The sequence below is a fragment of the Oculina patagonica genome, chromosome 4 (assembly GCF_052425735.1).
Source record: "Oculina patagonica isolate OP01 chromosome 4, crgOcupat, whole genome shotgun sequence".
NCBI classification, from domain to species: domain Eukaryota; kingdom Metazoa; phylum Cnidaria; class Anthozoa; order Scleractinia; family Oculinidae; genus Oculina; species Oculina patagonica.
In genome coordinates this window covers 17,124,173-17,145,345 of record NC_135761.1, presented here as the reverse complement: position 1 = coordinate 17,145,345, position 21,173 = coordinate 17,124,173, and the positions used below count along the sequence as shown (strand labels likewise).

Here is a 21,173-nt window from a genome sequence, read left to right as displayed (position 1 = left end):
TGTTCCAGGAAAGAATTAAGCACCATGCGACAGTCTCCGCCTTCTTCTTCCTCGCTAATGCCGTAGAAACGCAAATTTTCTCGCCTTTGATACACTTCAGCATACAACAGTTTGTTTTCCAATTCTTTGTACCTGTTCTCACAGAACTCGCTCGCCTTTTCTCGGGCCGCTGTCGCTTCGTTGACTTGCGTATTGAATTCCTGGAGGCCATTTTGTAACTCTTGTACGGCCGTCCTCGTGGTCGAATGAGCATCTTCTAATTTTTCCACTCTGCCTTCTAATGAGTTGAATTTGGTCTCCAGGTTGGACACCTTAGTGTTTATCTCCTCAAGTTTATTGTCCATGATCTCTAATCTTTTTAAGATAAGATCTAATTTCGTCTCCAAGGCGTCCGCCGACATTTCGAAGACCTCAGTAGATCGCTCGGGCGAGGTACCCGAGTTAAACTCTCTTGCTCGTTTTTCCACGGGCGATGCACCAGACGCGCTCGAATTACTGCTTTCTCTAGTTCGCTTGGGATTCATAAGAGTTTAAGGCCTAAAAACATCATTAATTGACGAAGTTACGCGGAGCAGTTTGAAACACGTCTACAGCCTCCGCATGCCTCGACCCAGTCTGACAACCATCATATACATTTTAGAGTTTGGAGTTTGGAAATTGACTTGCGAAAGGTTTATAGAGATTAGGCAAAAGAAAATTGACTAGTGGGAATAGGTGTACCAAACAAATTGCAGTTTTTATAAATGTGTTGAGAAAATCGCGACACACCTTTTTTCACTTTGTTCCCTAACCCACCAATGAAGCTTATTTACAATAGTTAATAAAATAAACAACAAGAAAGACCGTTCATTCACCCTTTAATGGACCTCATTTTACATATGTCGGCTTATTGATTTCCATAGACATACATTTTGACTCTACATTTTACAGTATTTTATTTTGATTCCAGTGCACAAGTAAACTATTACTTTTAATGACAACCATGATGGATGTGCTTATAAGTTTGAACTCTTACGCCTACACCGCTTTCAAAAATGCCCCCTTAAACAACACCTTTTTAAAAGTTAAGCAACTGGAGGTTCCACTTCCTCAATGATGATCCTGTTCGCCTGATTCCAACTGGTCCAGGCATCACCATTAGCGTTGTATGGAACGCGGCAACTGCCAACGCTGAATCCAACGCTTACTTTGCCAGCAGGAATCCCGCCACAGTAGCCTTCTATGTTGGCAGGTCGGTGGATGTTCAGGTCAACGCCTTGGTACAGGGAGCCGTCAATTGGGGCGGGATCTTTGCATTCTGCGCCGTTGAAGGTAAAGTACCACCTCTTACAGCAGTTTGTACAGCCTGCAATGCGAATGTTGCCCATGTAAACCACACGAAGGTATGTGTTTTTCTTCAACTTGACAAAGTCTCATTCCTGCAAGAGTACAAAACAAATCGCGTAAATTGACAAATGACTTCGTAGCTAAGCTATGAAATATTTTGTCTTCTTTTTAAAATTAGAAAATGAGAGAAATAATAATTAACCCTCTCTGATACCAATATGCAGATTCGCCTTATTAGCAAATGCAGTAAAAACCCGCATAAAAGAACAAGTGGATTAAGAACACAGGCTGAAATTTGGTGAAAATGTACCATATATACATAAGAACACATTCAGCTGAAAAATGAAAATTGTTCTTATATATATAAAAAAAATTCGCTGCCAGTTAGATTAAAATGACCTACTAGAGTACGGTACTAATTAAGTAGATCAATATATGTGCTAGACCACTGCACACATGATTAATGCAGTTAAGGTTAGTTCCATGCATTACTTAATGATAAATGTCGGTTGTGCTTGCACATTGATTTCATCTGTTTGTAGTCTATACAGTATTTAAATTTTACAAACAATTTTATGAACACCTTAAGAACATTTTCAGGCTGATTTTGCAGAAAACACCCGATGTATAAGAACAAAATCAACCTGAACCCCCAAAACACGTGTTCTATTATGCGGCTTTTTACTGTAATTCAGGCAAACTTCTTAACAACTAATGGACAATGTACAGTTAATGTTCATGTGAACAAAAAACATGATAAATGATTTTTTCTTATTCTTATTTTTATGTTTTCATCCTTACATGTACTTGTCCAACGTCCCTGTCATCCTTTGTATTATCATAATCCCAAGCACACTGCTTCCATCGTCTGAATGCTCCGCGCTGTGAGAGAAATTATAACAAAAGTCAAAACATTTTTCGTTAAAAAAATTTCTCGTCAAATGGCAAAAAATACCTTGGTAAAAGTCAGTTCGCAAACGGCAGCAGGTAGCTTAATATTAAAATTAGATGGCCTACATGATTACTGTTAAAGGGACACTGTCACCAGTTTCACTTCAAAACCTCAAGAGCCTTAAGACATATATGGAAACTACGAATAGTGATCCAATTTTGTTACAAATCACCATGTAAGTGTACTGAAGCGATAACAAAGATATTATTGTGATGCCATCAGGAACTTTAGATCTCAACTTGAAAAAATCAGGCTGATTTTTTTAAATTTTGTCCTTGTGGTTTGGAAAAACACCTGATATTATTATGGCTCCCTTCTTCCTTCAACAGCAATTTACTTTAAATCTTTATCTTGATGTACTATAGGTGCGTTTTATGTATGAAAAGAGCTATTCGCCATTTTAGTACTTTTTACAGAAAAGCATTAAAATCCACGTGACAGTGTCCCTTTAAACCTTGTAGTTTGTAACGCCAAGTTTGCCAATTGAGTCAAACTGATAGTTTCTTCAATTACCGAGAAGTGAAGAGTGTCCCTAAGAAGTGCATAGCGCCCTTAGCTTTCTGTAACGGTGCAATGTTTATGCAATTTCAGTTATTCTATGTTTCAGGACCTACCGTAAAATGTTTCATTCAGTACGGCTGTTTCCCTCTCTCCTCCTGGGAGGGGTGGGGTGTGTGTGTAGGGGTTGGAGACCTTATAAGAATGGCCAGGGTGAATAGTGTATTTACCATCCGTTTTCAGAAATCGGAAAACGTTAGTTTAATGTCGAATTTTTCAGTTATTCACTATTTCTGAAAAATACCGATAAATGACGGCTTGCGTGAGTAAATGGAGCTTATTTCAAACCGGGGGCTTGAAATAATGGTTCTATTGCTGTTAAGTAACACATTCCCCAGTCAGTGAATTGGATGAATAACCTTTGCGTTGAGTTACTATCTTGTCTTATCTTTTCTGTCATGATTGACCATCTATGGCGGAATGCTTAAAAGAAGAGTGGGCGGGGGGGGGGGGGAGGTTAAAAATAATTTACTTCCAAAGGGATTGGGGGGGCTTATAAGAGGGGGGCTTACCGTAATAGAGCCTTTACGGTACCCTCATTTAGCTCATTAAATCAACGGAGGCGATACTACCATGAACAGTGGTAAACACATTCGCAGATAATATACCCAGAAGTGTTTGACAGCAAGGGGGAACGCACACATTTCTGACTTCAAACTGAAATGGGGACAGGCAGCTGTAATAAAATGACGAAAATGCTTCATAAAGACTTACGCGACGTCCATTGCAATGATGCACAGTCAAGAAAAGCAGCAAAGCGATGGAGAAAAGATGCAACTTCATGATGGCCACTTCACAACACAAGGGGAATTTGTATCAATGCGCAGCTGTTTAGTCGTCTGTTGAGAGACGAAAGGATTCAAACCATCACTTTTTAAAACAAATTTTTTTACACGGAATTCCTTTCAACAGTTGAGCAAAACTGTCAGTGGCGAGCAGATCAATAAAGTTCCCTTTGAAAGTTTACTTGCGCGTAAAGATTTGGCAAGGCGAATTAGCGACAGACGCTGAAAATTATCTTACGGTTTCTTGTAGCTATATATAATACTGTTATTTTTCTCATCATATATTTTTGTTCACGTTTAACCCTTTTACTCCTAAACGCGCATTTTAGGCGCTATTTGGAGGTGCAGTCATTGAACCACTTGTGATATCATCATTAAGCACGTCAGTGGAATTTCGTGATAAGAATCTGATAGAGCTTGGATCAACCTTTCTACAGGACAGTTCATTTTGAACATCGGTTGCATTCTGACAGTTTTTTTGTAAAGACAACCTGTTACTACCAAGTAAAACCCAATAGCCAGTCGTCAAGTAACGTAGCCGAATTTCGTACAATTTTTGGATTTTAATATCAAGGATTTATCCTGAGACGTCAAAACTTTTCCCTCACTTAATTTTAAACGCGCGCTATGCTAGTACCCACTCTTTTTGGTGGCCAGATTGCACGCGCACGCATGATGCGAGCGTTCAAATTTAAAGCACGCGTGTACAACAAACCGTCGCGAGCTAACAAATGAAAACGACCAAGCGAGTTTGTTCCGTGCCAAGCGCTCAGCTTTTTCCGATGGTGAGTAAATTATTTTTGTTTTTAGGAGATTTAATTTACCGAAATTAAATCCTAATAACAATGTTTAAAACATAACTGCGAAAGCTTATTTAGTTTACGGCAATTTTAGTAAAGTAATCTCATCATCAATTGTTAAACACATCCAACGAACTTTCCTAACTTAGGTCATTAGATTTTTGCCGGTTTTAAACTTTTTGTAAACGTTTCATCGGTATATAGATTGTAAACAGTTAGCTCAGCCACGTAGGGCCAGCTGTGGTACCACAGTTTGAAACGTGGTTTAGAGAGATTTACCCTGATTTGGCTTTTAGTTAACGATACGTTACAATACGGAAAAGAGATCAATGTAACGTATTCCTGCGCGCGCTCATTATCCTGTTTTCTAGCTTTACAGTTTGCGAATTAATTATCTCTCTAAAGGGTCTGTCACTGTGCCCCTGACGAGAATGGCAGACTTTCTGAGCTTTCATGACAATCTACTCCGATCCAAGAAAACTTATTAGTGAGCTCACTATTACAAATTCCTTAACTAAATTAAAATAGTAATTTATCTAAGTGATAAATTTAAATAAAGAAAACAGATCACTACTAAGTAAACCACCATAGCCAGTCATTGAGTCTGTTACTTACGAAAACATAACTATTAGGACTTTTCTTTACCATCTAGTCTGTAAACTCTCTAGTCAGTCAGTCTTATGGATAGTTTTCTGCACTTTCGACCTTCGTCTGCTCGGTCTGTTTGTTCAGACCTTTCAAGTGCTTATGCACATGTTTGGCTGTTCACTCGGCAGTTCATTCGAATCGTTGTTTCTGCAGTTTTCATATCCGTTACTTACATGAGCAGTAAAAGCCGAAATATTAAAACCTATAGAGTTCCGAAACTTTTTGGTTTTAATATCATAAATGGCATGCCACAGCGTTGGAACTATTCCTTCGCTTAGGAAAATCAAAATAACAAAATGAAAAAAAAAAAACACGATCCGTTTTTGGTGTAAAATCGGTGCTTAAACAGGCCAGTGCACCTTTAATTGGTTAAGGTCCCCTTTTCAGTGTTTTCCAATGATAACGTCATAACTTTTTGGCCAAAAGAAAGGATTTGAAGAGTAAAAGGTAACGAGAATAAGAAAGCCGGAAAAAAGGAAGCAAAAGGAGCAAAAACAAAATTGGAACGGTTGAGCAAAAGAAATACAAATTTTGGCTTATGCACATGCACCAAAGTGAAATATTGTACTTTTTTGCACGAAATCTTTATCAAAATGTTGCTGAAGTGAAAAAAAAGTGCTTCTTTAGCAAAGTTAAGGTAAAGTCAAGATCAAAGCACCAAAATTCAGTTTAGCGGCTAAAAAACGCGTTTTGGGGGAAAATTCGGGAGTAAAAGGGTTTAAGCCATGAATGCGTCTGACTATAGATCACTTAGGCTATGTCCACGCGTATAATTTTACTTCCAAAAAACGCGTATTTTCTATATCTTTAATTATGCCTTTCGCAAATGTTTATATCAGAAAAGTGTGTTGTTTTAATGATAAAGCTCCCATGAGCGTTTTTGAAATAAGTGTCGAAAGTAAACCAAAATTAAGCTTTTGCTCGACAAATGGCGTATTTTGCTTGCCGGAAATGTTCGTGAAAAAGGTGTTTCTGCTCAAAATTCTGCACAAATTCTGTTCGGTACAAATGACTAATTGTTAACTAATTGTTATTGTAGCAATAATTGCAAAATTAAAATTATATTTGTGTGACCGATTGGAACATTTTTGAGTTTCAAAAGTTTGTAAATGCCGCTAAAAATGAGGTTCTGAGAGCGATTAGCTAATGCTATGCGATGCGCGAGGTACGAATCACAAGGCTTTTCAGTGAGTCGTTTTTACGACATTTTTGCAAATTAGGGTATCGTAGCTGAGCTTAATTTAACTCCTTCCATCGTTCCTTCAGATTCAGTAAAGCAATTTGTTTTCCAAGGGAATAATCTGCCGTCGTCGTTTTTGGTTCTATAACATTTGAAATGATATATAGGTTTAGGTATTTTCCTAAAATTACGCGCCCATGAGAATCATTTTGTGGAACGCACCCGCGAACCTGTTCAGTAACCTTAAGTTTGCAACAAACCGACTTTTAAAAGCAAATTAAAGTTTTAGTAGTTGGCTGGTAAGAAGGAATTCTTTCAATCAACACCTACCGTTTGGAAAACGTTTCGGGCTGTGAAATATAACAGGAATATGATCAACAAGTTTAACACGGTTGTAATTGTTATTCACTTGGTAAGCGCTTCTCGCACTGTGATGACTTGAGCTGTACATCGAGTTAAATGCATTTTTTTCACCACTGGGAGGTATTCACTTCTTTTACAATGTAAATGGTCATTTTTCTGCGTTAAAACAACGTTTACAAGGCAACAGAACCAAAATGCTGACTGAAATATTGAAGAAGTAGAATTTAAGGCTGCACTGACAGCCACAAGAAGTTTTAATACTTCAGCTGCAGAATTCAACTAACGGTACTTGCTTCTTCATCAGTTTCTGCATCCAAAAATGTTCGAACTTCAGATATTACAAATGTAAACAAGCTAAATTACAAGCCGTGTGGTTCTCGTGTTTTGTAATTAAATGTGTTACTCTCTTTGCTGGAGGTAAACTAAACAATCAAGCGGCCTATGTTAGTTAAAAATTAGTGTTACACAATTTGAATTTGCAGTAATTTGTTACCGATTCAACACACTAAGAAAATCACACAGTCTGCCTGCCTTATAGTTTGCTTGCTTTTCAACTCGTTTCCGATAGATGAAATGAAGCCCAAAAACTGAAAATGGTATGTTTTTGCCAAACAATTATTTGTTGTTTTTCTTTTTTTATTATTTCGCAAATGCATTGCAACAATAAAAAAATGACATAGTGAGGATGCATGTCAAAACGACGAGTTCAAAATAGAACTTAATTAGTTTTTTTTTTAAAAAAAAAATAATAATAATAAGGGGTCTTCCCCGGGGTAGAGCTAATACCTTATTATAGGAAATTAACGATACATGTTACTAACGCGAATTTCAAAAATTCGCGTTAATTTTATTGACGTTAACTTTTTTACTATAATGATTCGACCAGAACTTTTCTTAAATTCGCGTTAATTTTATTACGCGCGCGTCAATTTTGTTCGCGTTGTTAAAATGCCTCGTTATATTCCTATAACAAGGTAATTTTAGTTTTTGTGGATCCCTGTCGGACATTTTTCCTGGAAGTCTCTTTATTTTAAAACAATTAAGTTGCAAATGAGTGTGTTTATCACGGTCAGCAGGGCCTTCAAGAGCCTCCATCTTCGAGAGTAAAATACTCATAAGAAACAAAATAGCAATAATTCGCCATACGTTTGCATATTTTTGAATTTTGTTCGCCTTGGTTTTATTTCATTATTTTCGCACTTAGTTTAAGGTTCAAGAAAAAAAAACCGTGAAAATTATGATTTTGGCAAATTCTTAATCCACGAAATTAAGTGTATTTGGATATTCAGTAAGCTTTACAGTGGAATAAAAAAGTTATTTTTTGTAAATCTCCTAAGATTTTGTATATCACACCATTTTCATCAAATGATAAATTCCGGGATTGGCTAACCCTTTTCATATCAGAGGGATCAAATCATTATAAAGCATACTATTGATAAGTACAAAGATCTTATCGCCTGAGGGAGATTTTCTTCATCGTTATTTAGCATCTTCGTTAATATCACTCCGAAACATTAAAGAATTGCTTCCGTCTTGGATTTATTTTTGCCGAGTGTCCGAGTGTCCATTAATATATCAGTTACTATTTTATTTATCGTTACGACTGAAACTGCATGGCCTTTTATGATCGTGATTATAAATTGATAGAGCGCGTTCAGATTTTGAAGGTATAGATCTTAAACAAAATGGTACGCTGTAAAATTATTTTTTTTTAAAAAAAAATTAAAATCGAATTTAACCGTTATGCCATTGTGCGTATATGGCATAACGCACAATGGTTAATTTAATCAAATTTTGTACCCGAATGGTTAAACTTAACTTTCCTGATAAACGACGCATTGAATAAATCAGACAGCAGTAAGAATTGCGCCGCGCAATATTTTTCTTGTAAAAAAAAAATGCTGTAGACCCGCATCGAGAAAGTCTACCTAATTTAAGGAAATTTTTTTCATGAAAGTGCGAAAACGTATGAAAGTGATGCGATGGTTGAAAATCGAACAATTACAGTAATTCAGCACTCACCTTTTCGGCGGCAAACTTGTTCTTGCTTAAAGCTGAGGTCAGTGGTAAGCTAAACGCTTAGAATTTACCGCACTGTGTATCAGCTTTTTTCATCACAGGGTGTTGTACTTTTTTAATAAATGGGTCATATTTCTGCGTTAGACTGAAAACGCTTCCTTGGCGACAGAATCATATGGAGAAAAACAGTTCAGTGCTGCCTCATAAGAAATGACTTTTGATAAGTTTAATTCCAGTATTTCAAGCGAAAATTCGACATTTAAGCCCCATTTACACGGCAGAAAATTTGTGGCACGGCTCGGATAAAATTGGTACGCGTACCAAAAAAAATAGCACTGATACCCTGTTTACACGTCCTTTTTACTACCGTGCTAAGCTGCGTTAAATAATGTTTTGGTGCGGGTAAAAGGCTCAAAACCTTGGCCAGCGTACGCTATTCTGCCTTAGTGCGCATGCCGCTATTTCATTTAAACGTCACATACGAGTCGCGCATCATTTCGCCTTTTCCCAGAAGACTAGAAAAGGGTGAAAGTATAAATGGTTCTTGTTCAGATGGCAGCAGTAAATGGCAGCAGTGATGGCTTGTACCTCTCCTATTAACGACGACGACTATTATTGTTGTTATTATTATTATTTTATTCTTCTCGCATTAGTTGGTTCAACTCCTTACATCATGCTCTTCCAAGGTAGTATTTCAGCTTTCGACTCTGGACACTAACGAACACGAACTCAGGAGAAAGCGACCAAAGAAGATTGCTGAAAGTCACGCTAGTTCTTCCATGAATGTTCATGTGATTTTAATTATTGGCAACTGTGTTTCATAAAATACACGTTTAACACACCGCCGAGTGGAATTTCTGCAAATTTATTGAATGAAGTAACGTAAGAAAAGAGTTGGTTCAGCACGGCTAATCGTTTACACTACACATTTCATTCGAGCCGGGTTAGATTTTCAGGACTGAACGCGTACCAATTTTATCTGTGCTCGGACTACCTCGCGACTAGGTCCGAGCACGGGTAAAATTTTGGTTCGGCACGAGTGAGGAAAAGTCGTTTACACGACAAAATTTATCCGTGCCGAACCATTTCTTCTGGTACGCGTACCAATTTTGTCCGAGCCGTGCCACAAATCAGTCTGCCGTGTAAATGGGGCTATATAGTATTAAGTATTGATTTCATTTCTGTTCGTTTTATTATCAATTTTATTTTAAAGTCGAAATGGTCTGTCATAAAAATGTTTTAAAATGGTGAACAAACAAAACTACAAGCTGTGTAGTTTTCCTTTTTGTTAATTAATCGTTTCTCTCTTAGTGCGGGAGGACAGCTAAGAGTTGATATTAAAAAATTTACTGAAAGTTGTAATAATGTGATACCAATTTCATTCAACCACATTATCTGCTCATTGGCTGTTTTGTGTTGGCTTGTGGTAACATCTCCCTTTTTAACCATCGCCATAACAAGCTGTTCAGCACAGAAATATTGATTTCACAGAAGCACAGTGAGGAATATAGTTTATATTTGCCAAATACATAATTATTGAAATGAAATAATGCAATTCGTCGTGGGAGGGGACGCATACAGCAAATTCAAAACAGTAATGTATTAAGCATTTTCGGCGCGATTAAGGGTCTTCCATGTAAGGGTTTTTGCGTGGCACTTTTTGGATATTTTACTAGAAGATTTTATTTTTAACAATTTGTCGCAGGGTTCTTCGTTTTCTGTTCATTAGCTCTTTTAGCGCGTGACAACTTAGATTAACCCTATTCAGACCAGGCTTTGGAAGCCCCCCCCCCCCCCCCCCCCATGTAACTTCCAGAATATTTAAGCAATCACCATGAAACTTATAGGATGTATTGTATGTCCGAAACTCTTTCTTTTGGTATACGTCACGTGGGATGGTGACGTCACATCATGCGACAATTACATCATGATGTCAAAACAGCCGCCATCTTGGATCCGCCATCTTGGATTTCAAAATTTTCCCAAAACGCCAGAAAACCACCCAAAATCACTGCAAAGTACTCAAAATAAATAAAAATGTGCTTTAAACCCGTAAAAATGTAAAAATAATTCAATTTAAGTTGATTTTTATCAACAGAAACACGCAAAATTACAAATTTGGGAAAACATGCCTGTCAAATTGCCGTTGCCATGGTGATGTCAAGTTCCTGACACATCATCCAACTCTACCAAATTGTTGCCTGATAAATTTTAGGAAAACTCAGAAAGTTTGGCAGCGTTTGGTTAAATCTTAAAAAAGTTATAAAAGTTCAAAGTCAGCGCGGGCCTCAAAAGCCCCCCCCCCCCCCCCGGTCTGAATAGGGTTAATTAGGGTGGATCGTATTATACGTGAAATCCATTTTGAAATAAGTCGGTGTATTCATGTCAAGCAGGACTCTAGGCACCGTCCGTGCCGCAACATTGCGGACATGAAATGCCTGGACATATCAACATTTTTTTCCATAAGGAGGAATGAAAATATTTGTTGTCAATCATTGGCAAGAATATTACTTATTAATATAATTATGATATCTAATACCATTTGAAGTAAATAAACATTCTATATTTCGATAAAAATGTTGCATTGTTTGTTCCAGTTTTACTTTTTAATTCCCTGGCTATTATTATCAAAACCTCGCGTCTGTGTTATCTATAACACAGACCTCAGATAACACAGATAACATGCGAAAACCGAATACAATAATTGTTTTATTATACGTTTTCAAACAATTTGCAAACGAAGACTTTTATCTGATGCAAAATGGCTTTCATTCAAAATGTGCTCTTACATAATGTGGTTCCTCCAGGATCTTCTCCCTCAAATAATCATTCAGAATTTTGACACTCGTTGTTGTTGTTCTCCTGGTATTTTTAGAATCTTTGTTCTCGATCAAAACTTCCAATTCCTCTTCGGAAACGGAGGCGAATCGCTCAGCCATATTTTCAAACGTTTGACAGCACTACACGGACGAGGGGCTTGGAAACCAGGCGGACTTTGAACTCGACATGATAACCCAATATCTGCTGCAGATATTGGGTTATCATGTCAAGTTCACATGCTACTGTATATTGACTGAATGCTCTCGACCAATCACATGTTTCAAAGTAATTCTAATGTATAATAAGAAGAATTATGCGGATCTCGGAGGTGTTATCCGCCGAAACCGAAATGATACTCAGCCTCATTCAATAATTGCTAAGAGTATTTCAATTTGCCAATAGTATCAAGTGTATTAAAAGTAGCAATCCACCTTTGCTTATACCAAAATCAAACTATCGGTGGCCTTTATCAACTGGTACACCAAACTCTGAAGAAATATTTGTTCTTCATTTTAAGGCAGTCAATCTCGCCATCGCTAGTTGTAACGACCTGGGAGGGTTATCCCGTTACAGAAACTGTGCAAGGTGTTATAAACAACCTGGAACCAGCACAATTATCGCAGTTCAAAAATAGCACTGATATAAAAATACACAGAAACTAGAAAGTATAAGCGTTCTTTTGTCATGCACTGATATCCGGTTAGATACCATTCAAAAAGGGAAGTAGAAAAGAGTCATAATAATATAGTGTTTCTTAAGAGGGTCTATGGACTGATAGTTGCCACAGAAATAGAATTTTTGAAGTTTTGGTTGTTCAAATTCCTATCCGGCCCCCGGGATAAAAATGTTGTTCAAATGCCCCACTAATGGTCGCATTCCTCTATCCCCGGTACATGGGAAAAATGACCAATAGAACAAAAGTGTATTTCTTTTCGGAGTGTGAATTATATGCAAATATTTTACCTTGATCAGCGGCTTTGACTTTCACGTTTTCATATTTAATGGAATATTCATAATTAAACAACTTATCTACGTTCAAACACAAACCAAAGCTTTTGTAGGCCCTTCTTTTGCAGCCACAAATGGTGTCACAAAAGAACACGATTTACCCTTTTAGCCCTATAGCAGCACGATCTCCACCATGATTTCGAACAGAAGCCGTGAAGGTAACCGCGAATTAAACACAAATCCCTAACCCCCGTTCCCTCATATGGTTTCAAAGTCCCCCCTAGAAAAAACTCCGATGTGAAATTCCTTCCCCCCCCCCCCCCCACTTCCTGGGCACATCGATGAGTCAAATTTCCGGGTATGCCCCTGGGGGCGTTAAAGTTTCAATTTGACTGGTATCATGTCTCCATTGTATTTTAAATTGTTAGTGATTTTATAGTGTGTCTAAAATCGGGTTAAGATTATGCTCATGCCAAATTAATTGACAATCTTTTGAATTATGCTACAAGGTAATTTTTATTCAACTTGAAATCCCTCATAATTAGAGGAAAACTTCAACAAAGAAAGAGAGAACGCTTTAACTTTCTGAAGCATTATTTCTTGATTTTACATCGTACAGAAAAACATGATCTGTTTATATTTACTGTGAAAGTCATACAACAGGATTTGATTTTGACAACAGATGAGAGAGAAGTTTTAAATAAAAACATGAGTGTTGCTCTGTAGTTTTTTCATTACTAATTTAACCCTTTTATTTATTTGTGGACGCATAATGGTAATTCGAGCGAATTCACCTGTAAACAAATACATGGTAAATTTAGCGTTTTTGGCAAAGATATGGAGTCGCGCTATCTCGTGACGTTTTTGGTCGTTTACTAAGTCTTTTCTGGATATTTCCTGTGCAAGCTAATGAGCCGCGGCTGCCGGCAATAATATTTATATATTCATCGCCAGTTCCGTTTAAACTTCATTCGATCAAACTTTCAAGCTTGAAGAAAGCTTCAAAGATGGTTACGGTATTTTAACCTCAGCAAACAAGATCCAGCGGTCTCACAAGGAGCTCCCATGAGTTTCTCTGCATTTTTTGTTTTTTTAAAAAACGTCGAGGCTATCAGTCTTACTTGCCGCCCTCTCCGACGGAAGAATATATTACAACGTGTCCACTCTCCAGGGGCACCCAACACAGACCGCTTCGGTGAATATCTGTTCGGAAGACCTATAATCGCCTACGATTTTTGGGAGTTTTCTTTATCTCTCAAACTTTCGTTAGATGGGAAAAGTAATGCCTGTTGTTTTCGGAGAGATAAAAATGTCGTTTTAGGTACGAAAAAAGGCCAGCTACGATTAACAAAAAGGCAACCGCGGTTCGTAAATTCGGTTAATAACATTACGTTCCGTAAATTTCTTTTCTGAAGTTTGAAAGTTCAGCTAGCGTTTCCGAACAGATATATTTTTCTTAGTGTTTAAAAATAAGCCATTAAATCACACAGAAAGGAAACTTATTACGTAAAAATGGCATTCCGACTACTATATATAGTAAAATTTTCGTGGGGTGCCCCTGACTCTCTACCAGCCAAGGTTCTGGAAAAAGCCGAAGGTTTGGAATTCATGGTTATATTTTCCGTAATTTTTAACTTGGTTGCCTGGAAAGTAATGTCTTCAACAACACCCATGCAAAGTTTTGGAGAGAGCGAGACCGATTATAGTGAATAGTGAATTTCGAGTGAAGCTTGTGTTCACCATTGTAATATTTCGGTAAGAGCTAACTGAAAATAGAACAGTCAAGAAACAATGCATACACAACGTATAATGTGACTGAAATTGCAGTTTATTTTCAATTTCGTACGACATTAATAGTAGCTACAAAGTTTCATACAAATCATTTTTTTTGCCGCCGACATATAACAGGGTGGTCATATATTTTGAGCCTAGGACCCCTGTGGTTCAACATCGGGATCGGACCTCTCTTTTACAAACAAATTTCGCGGAAATTTGTGTTCGTAACTAATGCAAGTAGATCTGTACTTCCAAAAATAACCGAACAAAACGATGCCTTACAGAAAAAATAATCAAACCAAATAACACAGGAAGTTCTGACATATCGATGACCATCACCGAGCTTTCAGTTGCTTTCAGTTGTTTCATCCACTAAGCCAAGTGCCATTCAATTTAAAAACTGCATAAAAGGGCTGCTATACTGGATTTTAACCATTTCCAGTGGTTTACCGAAGTGAGAGATGAGTAGCAGTACGCTGTTAGAGGTGTTTGGTCATGTCGTGTTCAGTTTTACAAGAGACCTGACAGAGCACTACAACCCAGAAGAACCTGAATTCACGGCAGAGTCTTTTGGCTACGATCCTCTACAAAGCACAGGTCGAGAATGGCATTATCTTCCTATTGATGAGCTTATTTATCAAGAATACAGCGACAGGGAAATCACGAGCTTCCATTATCTGCCGTCTAGCCGTCTTAATGTAAGGCTTATGAACGCGTGCTCACCAGAAGAAAACGAAGAAACACGGGAAGATCAGCAAGATGAAGATAGAGCAATGGCTTGGAAGCGATTCAGACCATCCGCTCTGCATACAGTTTGTAAATCAATGTACATTGGAGCTTTGATTTCACTAATAACTGCTACCATCATAGGTTCAGTATACATGCTGACGATATATCTGTCTTATAAAACTTTATTAGCCTGTGAGTATCTTCCAAAGGAATTAATTCCAGTTCGAGTACAATGGATGAGAACAATTTCGGATTTAATTGCTTGTGTCTTGTTTTACGCCTGGTCGTTCATAAATCTGTTATTACTTTTTCGCCCTTATCAGTTAAAAGGGCTCAAAAGAAAACTCATCCTTGTTTCTTGCGTTGTGTTCTGTTTGGATGCACTTTATCGTATCATACTTCAGGCCGTAGGCAAACCTTATTACAGGTTGCCTATTTCATATTTTGTTCCAGTGTATATTTGTTTTATTGCTAATATCACTTTAAAGTTCTATGTTGTCGCAAAGTCCTTTAACCTGCGAGCGGTTAAGGTAGCAATTCTGATTTGTAAAATGACAACTCCGACGTTTCTTTTTGCCCCTACCGCTTTCTTTATCACGATGTTTGTTTACCCAGTGTACAACAAACAAAACAGGGAAGGTAAACTGCTAATCGCACTCTTCGCTCCTCTCATTGGAGTCGTAATCAAAGTAATCTCGCGAATTTGTGTTCAGCAGTTATGGAACATCACTCATCCGGGATATTCGTACGTCTTATTAGCGCCGTCGTATTTTGGCTTAGCGGTCATGTTTCGAGTTTTGCAGGCGGAACTTGACAGTTTGCAATCCATCGCTATTCTTGGAGTAATTCACGGCGCTGCAGAAGTCATAGAACGAAGCACCATGGTTGTGATTGATCACATTTGTCACGTGATTTGGAAAAGAACATCAGCTCCTTGGGGAAGTTTTCGTACTCCTCGCCGTGAGAGACTAATGGCTGATATCGCTATCATGAGCATGTTGACTGAATCAATTGCTATAGTGTCTGTTAACGGATTCTTATACTTGTATCAGTTTATTTACTTACAAAATGATTCCCTCATAAATTTACTTCAGTCTTTTGTCGTTCACACTTCAGTCCAGCTGGTGATTGAGTGGTTTTTCACCAGCATGTCTCTAGCAATCGAGACTCGCTATCAAAATATGGCAGTAATGGCCGTTTGGGGAAGACAGTGGAAAAGACACTTCCTAGTGTCAGTTGTAACTACAGTGCCTGTAGCTGTATGGTCTAGCACAAACCTTTGGGAAATTGTACATGGGCGTTTCAATGAGTCACTAAGTCAGCCTTGCAAAATGCCGTTTTCTTGACACTTGTAGAAACAATAGAAGTGACCGATGAATAAAGGTTTCAGTTTATAGTAACTGAGTCATAATATCTGGAACTAAGCAACCAAGCAAATTTTCGTCGGACCATAATAATTTGTAAGTGTTCGCGTTAATAAATGTCAGGCTCGATTTCCGTCGCTCTTTCGAGTCCAGGGTTTTCTCTACTGGTAATCGAGCCTATACGCCAATGCTCACTTTTGTTCTAAAATGTCACTCCTTGGCCAAACTGTAAAGCTATGTTCAAGGCACTAGAGCGGTTTTCACTTAACATGGAAATTAATTCGCGTTTGCTTTGGTTGTTGCTAGAATAGGAATGAAGACTGAATTAGAATCGAACTTTCGGAAGACAAAACTAATCTGTTTTTCTCGTTGTTACAGCCAAAAGCTAAGGAAAGAAACTTGTAACAAGTGTAGCTTGTAAATTGGTAACAAAAAGTAAATGTGTATTAGCAGTGAGTAATCATGTATAGTAAAATAGATGTATTTTTTTCTTAATTACTTTACACTACTCGCCTCGATTAGGCCTTTGCTATCGGCGGGCAGCGTTATTTCTGTAACATATTTTTTTTAGTAATAAATTCTTGAGTTTGAAGTCCGTAGTCTTGACTTTGTCAGAATGGAAAGAAGACTCAGTCTGTTAGAAAAGAGAGGCACGGTGGCTTAATTGTTAGTGTACTGAGCTCTGGATCAAACGGTCTGGGTTCGAGTCATCGCCAGGGTCACTGTGTTGTGTTCTTGTTCAACAACAACAAACGTTATCTGAAATTATGGAATTTTACATGCATTTTCAAATAACGAGAAATGAGCAAAATGTCCGTGCATATAAGAATAGTGATAGGAACGAATCCTGACAGTTACAACCTCCCCAAACCACGAGGGAGTAGGTTATGGATGGTTGGATTACTTTGAAATACTAGCAGTAACCAATAGTAAGGAAGTGCGGGCGGCCATGTTTGTTGCGAGATTGAGGATAGCGTGGGAGAAGCGAGGGAGACGTGCGGGGCTGAGGTTTCCTGCGGTTGATTTATACAGTTGCGTAATTCAGTTCCTTCTTAGATGTATTTGATGGTATCCATATGCGAATTTGCGCCCTAGAAATTTTAATTATTACTATTATAAAAAATATGATTATGAAATGCATTATTATTATTAGTTGTTGTTGTTGGTAATATTATTACTCTTACTATGATTTTTGTGCGGATTACACAAAGTGTGTAGAGAAGATTAGAGAAGATTGAAATCACGGCGGCGTGAAACAGTCAAAACAGCGCAAAATCGCTTACAATACTGCAGAATTCCTAGGACAAAATCAGGGCGCTAAAAAGGAAGGGCGGTGAAACGCGCTCAGAGCTCTTGAGCGATGTGTGATGCGGAGGCGGACTGGGGCGAGCGCGCTCCACTGCAGCAAAGTGAAAAACATGGCGGCAAATGCGATCGTGTGGCTGGTGAAAAAAAGTGATTGCTACGCGGAACCAGTAAGAGATTTTCACTAAATTTCTTTGGGCATTAAATAATGATATGCTTCCCAATCAGTAAAAAGTTAGAAAGTGTTTGAATCTGTTACCGCAGAGTTGAATTATGGCAATTAAAATCATCTTGCTCGAACAGCCTTCGACCTTTTTTTCGAACGCTAGAAATCAAGCACCAATTTCGTAAAAAGTATGGTAGCAGGTGGCTCAATTTTCTAGCAATAAGTAAAATATGTATTGCTTTTTCATCTGTGTAAATTTCGTTCTGGACTTTTTTGGACTTTTTGAGTTAGAGAGTTTGAAATTTTACACTTTTTTTCGACTGTGCGATCAGGGTGCTATTACTAGCTTTCTAGCAGTTTACTCGTTTCTCTGCGACCATGTTGTAGCTGTCTGTGACCGTGATAACAAGAGAAGTCTTTTTAAAGATTCTGAACTGTGAAATTCACAATTACACCCTGATTATCTCAGTCATTTGAGTGAAAATTGCAGCTGCAGTCAAATTTGTTTTCAAAATCAATATTAAATGACTGCATTTCTTAGATTCTTCTCAGTCTGGTAGATCATGTTAACCATCAGGCAATGCCTTATGATGACTGCTTTACTTAATAATTTTCGCCCAAAAAAATATCTATCAACCAGTATTTCTTTCTAAGTTGTCCAACAGGCACTAGTTTCTATCCTCAGGTGGTGACAGTTGTAGCCACAAAAGAACTGTCTCATACATTGGCAGAAGAAGATGCACTCAATGTCAGTGCAGTTGCACTCAATGAGTACAAACCATTCAAGACTTCCCTACACTGGATGCTAGCCAAGCAAATGTATGTCTTTACAACACAAACATTAACATCACAAACATCAACATCTCCCTCTTTTTAATTATTAAATGGCATTGTTTAAGACCTTTTTTGTTTTAATAATTTGCCTTTTGCTCTGGTGATGTAAAGATAAAAAGCAAACCTTTTTTAATTTTTTGCAACAGTTGCTTGACCATGCTTGTTGTATAAAAACAAATTATTCTTAATATTTTCAGTGGAGAAAGAGGATAAAAGTATGTCAGAAAAGCAGCTGGGAATGCCTTAGAGTTCTTTTCATAAAATTATATTTCATTAGTTATGTGTATGGAGATCTAGATCTGGAAGGAAAATTACCAAGAAATTTATGTGTCAAGTGGTCTTCTGCATTAACAAATAGTGACATTTCTTTTTATAAATCAAATATGAAATCAGGGGCAGATCCAGGATTTTTTTAGGAGGGGGTGCACCACAATTTTGTAAGGAATGGTACTAGAAAGAAGCAGGTCATCTCAGAGGTGAGGAGGTGTACCCCCTGCTCCCTTCCCCTAGATCAATCCTGGAAACAATACATTCCTTGATACCTCATTGTCAACACATGATCATGATATAAATAAAGCTGACTGAGAGCAAGATATATCAAATAAATCAAAAAAGTAAATAAAGATCATTGGTCACACTATATTGATGGGCTACTTAGTGGTGTGTATAGATATAGTGATCATAAATAAAAATTTTAGCATGCAGGCTAAAGATGAAACTCTATTTTTTTAGTAAAATAGTAACATATAATGAAAAAAGGCCTGTTATTTTTTTTAACCTTATTATATGTGCTGCTCAGTGTATCTGTCAAAATCAAAACTAAAAGGAAATTCCGAGTCATGAGTGATTTAAATGTAATTACAGAAAGCATGTTTCACTTGCCCTGTTACACTTACTCTCTTCTGGGAAGTTCATGGATACAAACCCCACACTTTCATCTTTATTTATTTTATTTACTTGACAGATATTTCTTGAGCTGCAGTTTTTAATCTCAATTTACTGAGGTTGTCAGGGTGAAAGTAAGATTTCAGTGATTTTCACAGGTCAGATTTTGGAAAAAGACTCCATCATAATTCATGATCATTCACAGTTAAAGACGACGCAATATGATCGCAGAGAAAAGAGTAAAATTGCTAAAAAGTTATTAATAGCACCCTGATCGCACAGTCGAAAAAAGTATAAACTTTCAAAACCTCTAACTCAAAAAGTTCAAAAAAGTTCAAAATGAAATTTACACAGATGAAAGAGCAATACATACTGTACTTATTGTTTGGAAACTGAGCCATCTCTGACCATATCTTTTACGTAATTGGTGCTTGATTGCTAGCGTCCGAAGAAAAGGTAAAAAGCCTTTCGAGCAAGTTGATTTTATTTGTGATAATGCAACACTGTGTTCACAGAATCGAGCACTTTTAACTTCTGACGGTTGAAGAAACATATCGTTATTCCATTCCCAAAAGAATTTCGTGGAAATATCTTACTGGTTCCGCGTAGCAATCACTTTTTTTCACCAGCCACACGATCGCATTTGCCGCCATGTTTTTCACTTTGCTGCAGTGGAGCGCGCTCGCCCCAGTCCGCCTCCGCATCACACATCGCTCAAGAGCTCTGAGCGCGTTTCAACGCCCTTCCTTTTTAGCGCCCTGGTGTCAGATAACAACACGTGCGTGTCAAATCTGTTCGGCTTCAAAAGTTGAAAATTCCGGACTAAAGATGGAAAATGGAAGAAACTTTATTTCATATAAATTTTCGGTTAAGAGGACGCCAAGAAATGTATTCAAAAGCGTCAAAATATCGAAAGTTTCAAAGCCGTGCAATTCGGCATACAAGAATTAATTATTCACTTGTTCACTCTAAAGCGAAAGTTTTTATTTTCGCCAACGGCTTCTGCAGTCAATTATTCACTCAACGGCTTTACCGATCCTTCTGAAAATTCCATCCAAACATTACTATTTTGTTCTCAGAAGTCTTTAGAAGCCGCATTAAGTTTGTGTTCAAGTCTGTGATGTGCATTCAAAACGCATTTGGAAGTGCCATGACACCATGTCTTCGGGGCCGTCGAAAGAAGATGAATCCTTCATCAGCACGGTTTTAGGACTCTGTACTCGATGATTTTCCATTTTACAGCTATATCTTACCGAAAATTTGCAGTTTAGCCTCCCGTTGCTTGTACAAGTAAACGCCGAACGTGACATGAACCTGCTTCGGAAAATTACATTCCTCAATTCCTGTGCTATCAACATGGAATTCACGTGAACAATGACCACGGACCTTGAACTCAACACCAGGGCCTTTGCTCCGCAATTTGCCCACATACCATTCATTCCAGTTGGAAGAACAAAGGAATGACAAAAATGTGCCCACATTTTGCTTCAAGTCGGCTAAGAAAGTACCGCTGAGTCCAAGAATAGTCTGCGGGCTCGCTTTTGCTCGCCCGCAATAAGGCTTTCAGAAAAGCCGGCAATTAGCTTGATAAAAGTTTTTCGAGGTTGGGGCAGCCAAATCAGCTACTGTTTATAAATATACTAAACAGTCAGTAACAGTTTATTTGTGTTTAGAAAATCGCGACACGCCTTTTTTCAGTTGGTTACCTAACCCAC

General features: G+C 37.8%; 1 protein-coding gene and 1 pseudogene across 2 annotated transcripts; one reads left to right on the top strand and one right to left on the bottom strand.

Annotated features, from left to right (window-relative positions):
- Nucleotides 1–844: 844 nt before the first annotated feature.
- On the bottom strand, nt 845–6,673 carry LOC144649809 (collagen triple helix repeat-containing protein 1-like; annotated as a pseudogene). The gene is made up of 4 exons (XR_013569948.1): nt 6,580–6,673; nt 3,551–3,675; nt 2,128–2,208; nt 845–1,418 (listed from the first exon to the last, which is right to left on the bottom strand). The product of XR_013569948.1 is annotated as a collagen triple helix repeat-containing protein 1-like (transcript).
- Nucleotides 6,674–14,456: 7,783 nt separating this feature from the next.
- Nucleotides 14,457–16,791, top strand: LOC144652448 (uncharacterized). The gene has a single exon (XM_078512454.1). The coding sequence runs from the start codon at nt 14,637–14,639 to the stop codon at nt 16,248–16,250; it is 1,614 nt and encodes a 537-aa protein (XP_078368580.1). The 5' UTR covers nt 14,457–14,636; the 3' UTR covers nt 16,251–16,791.
- The last annotated feature ends 4,382 nt before the right edge of the window (nt 16,792–21,173 follow it).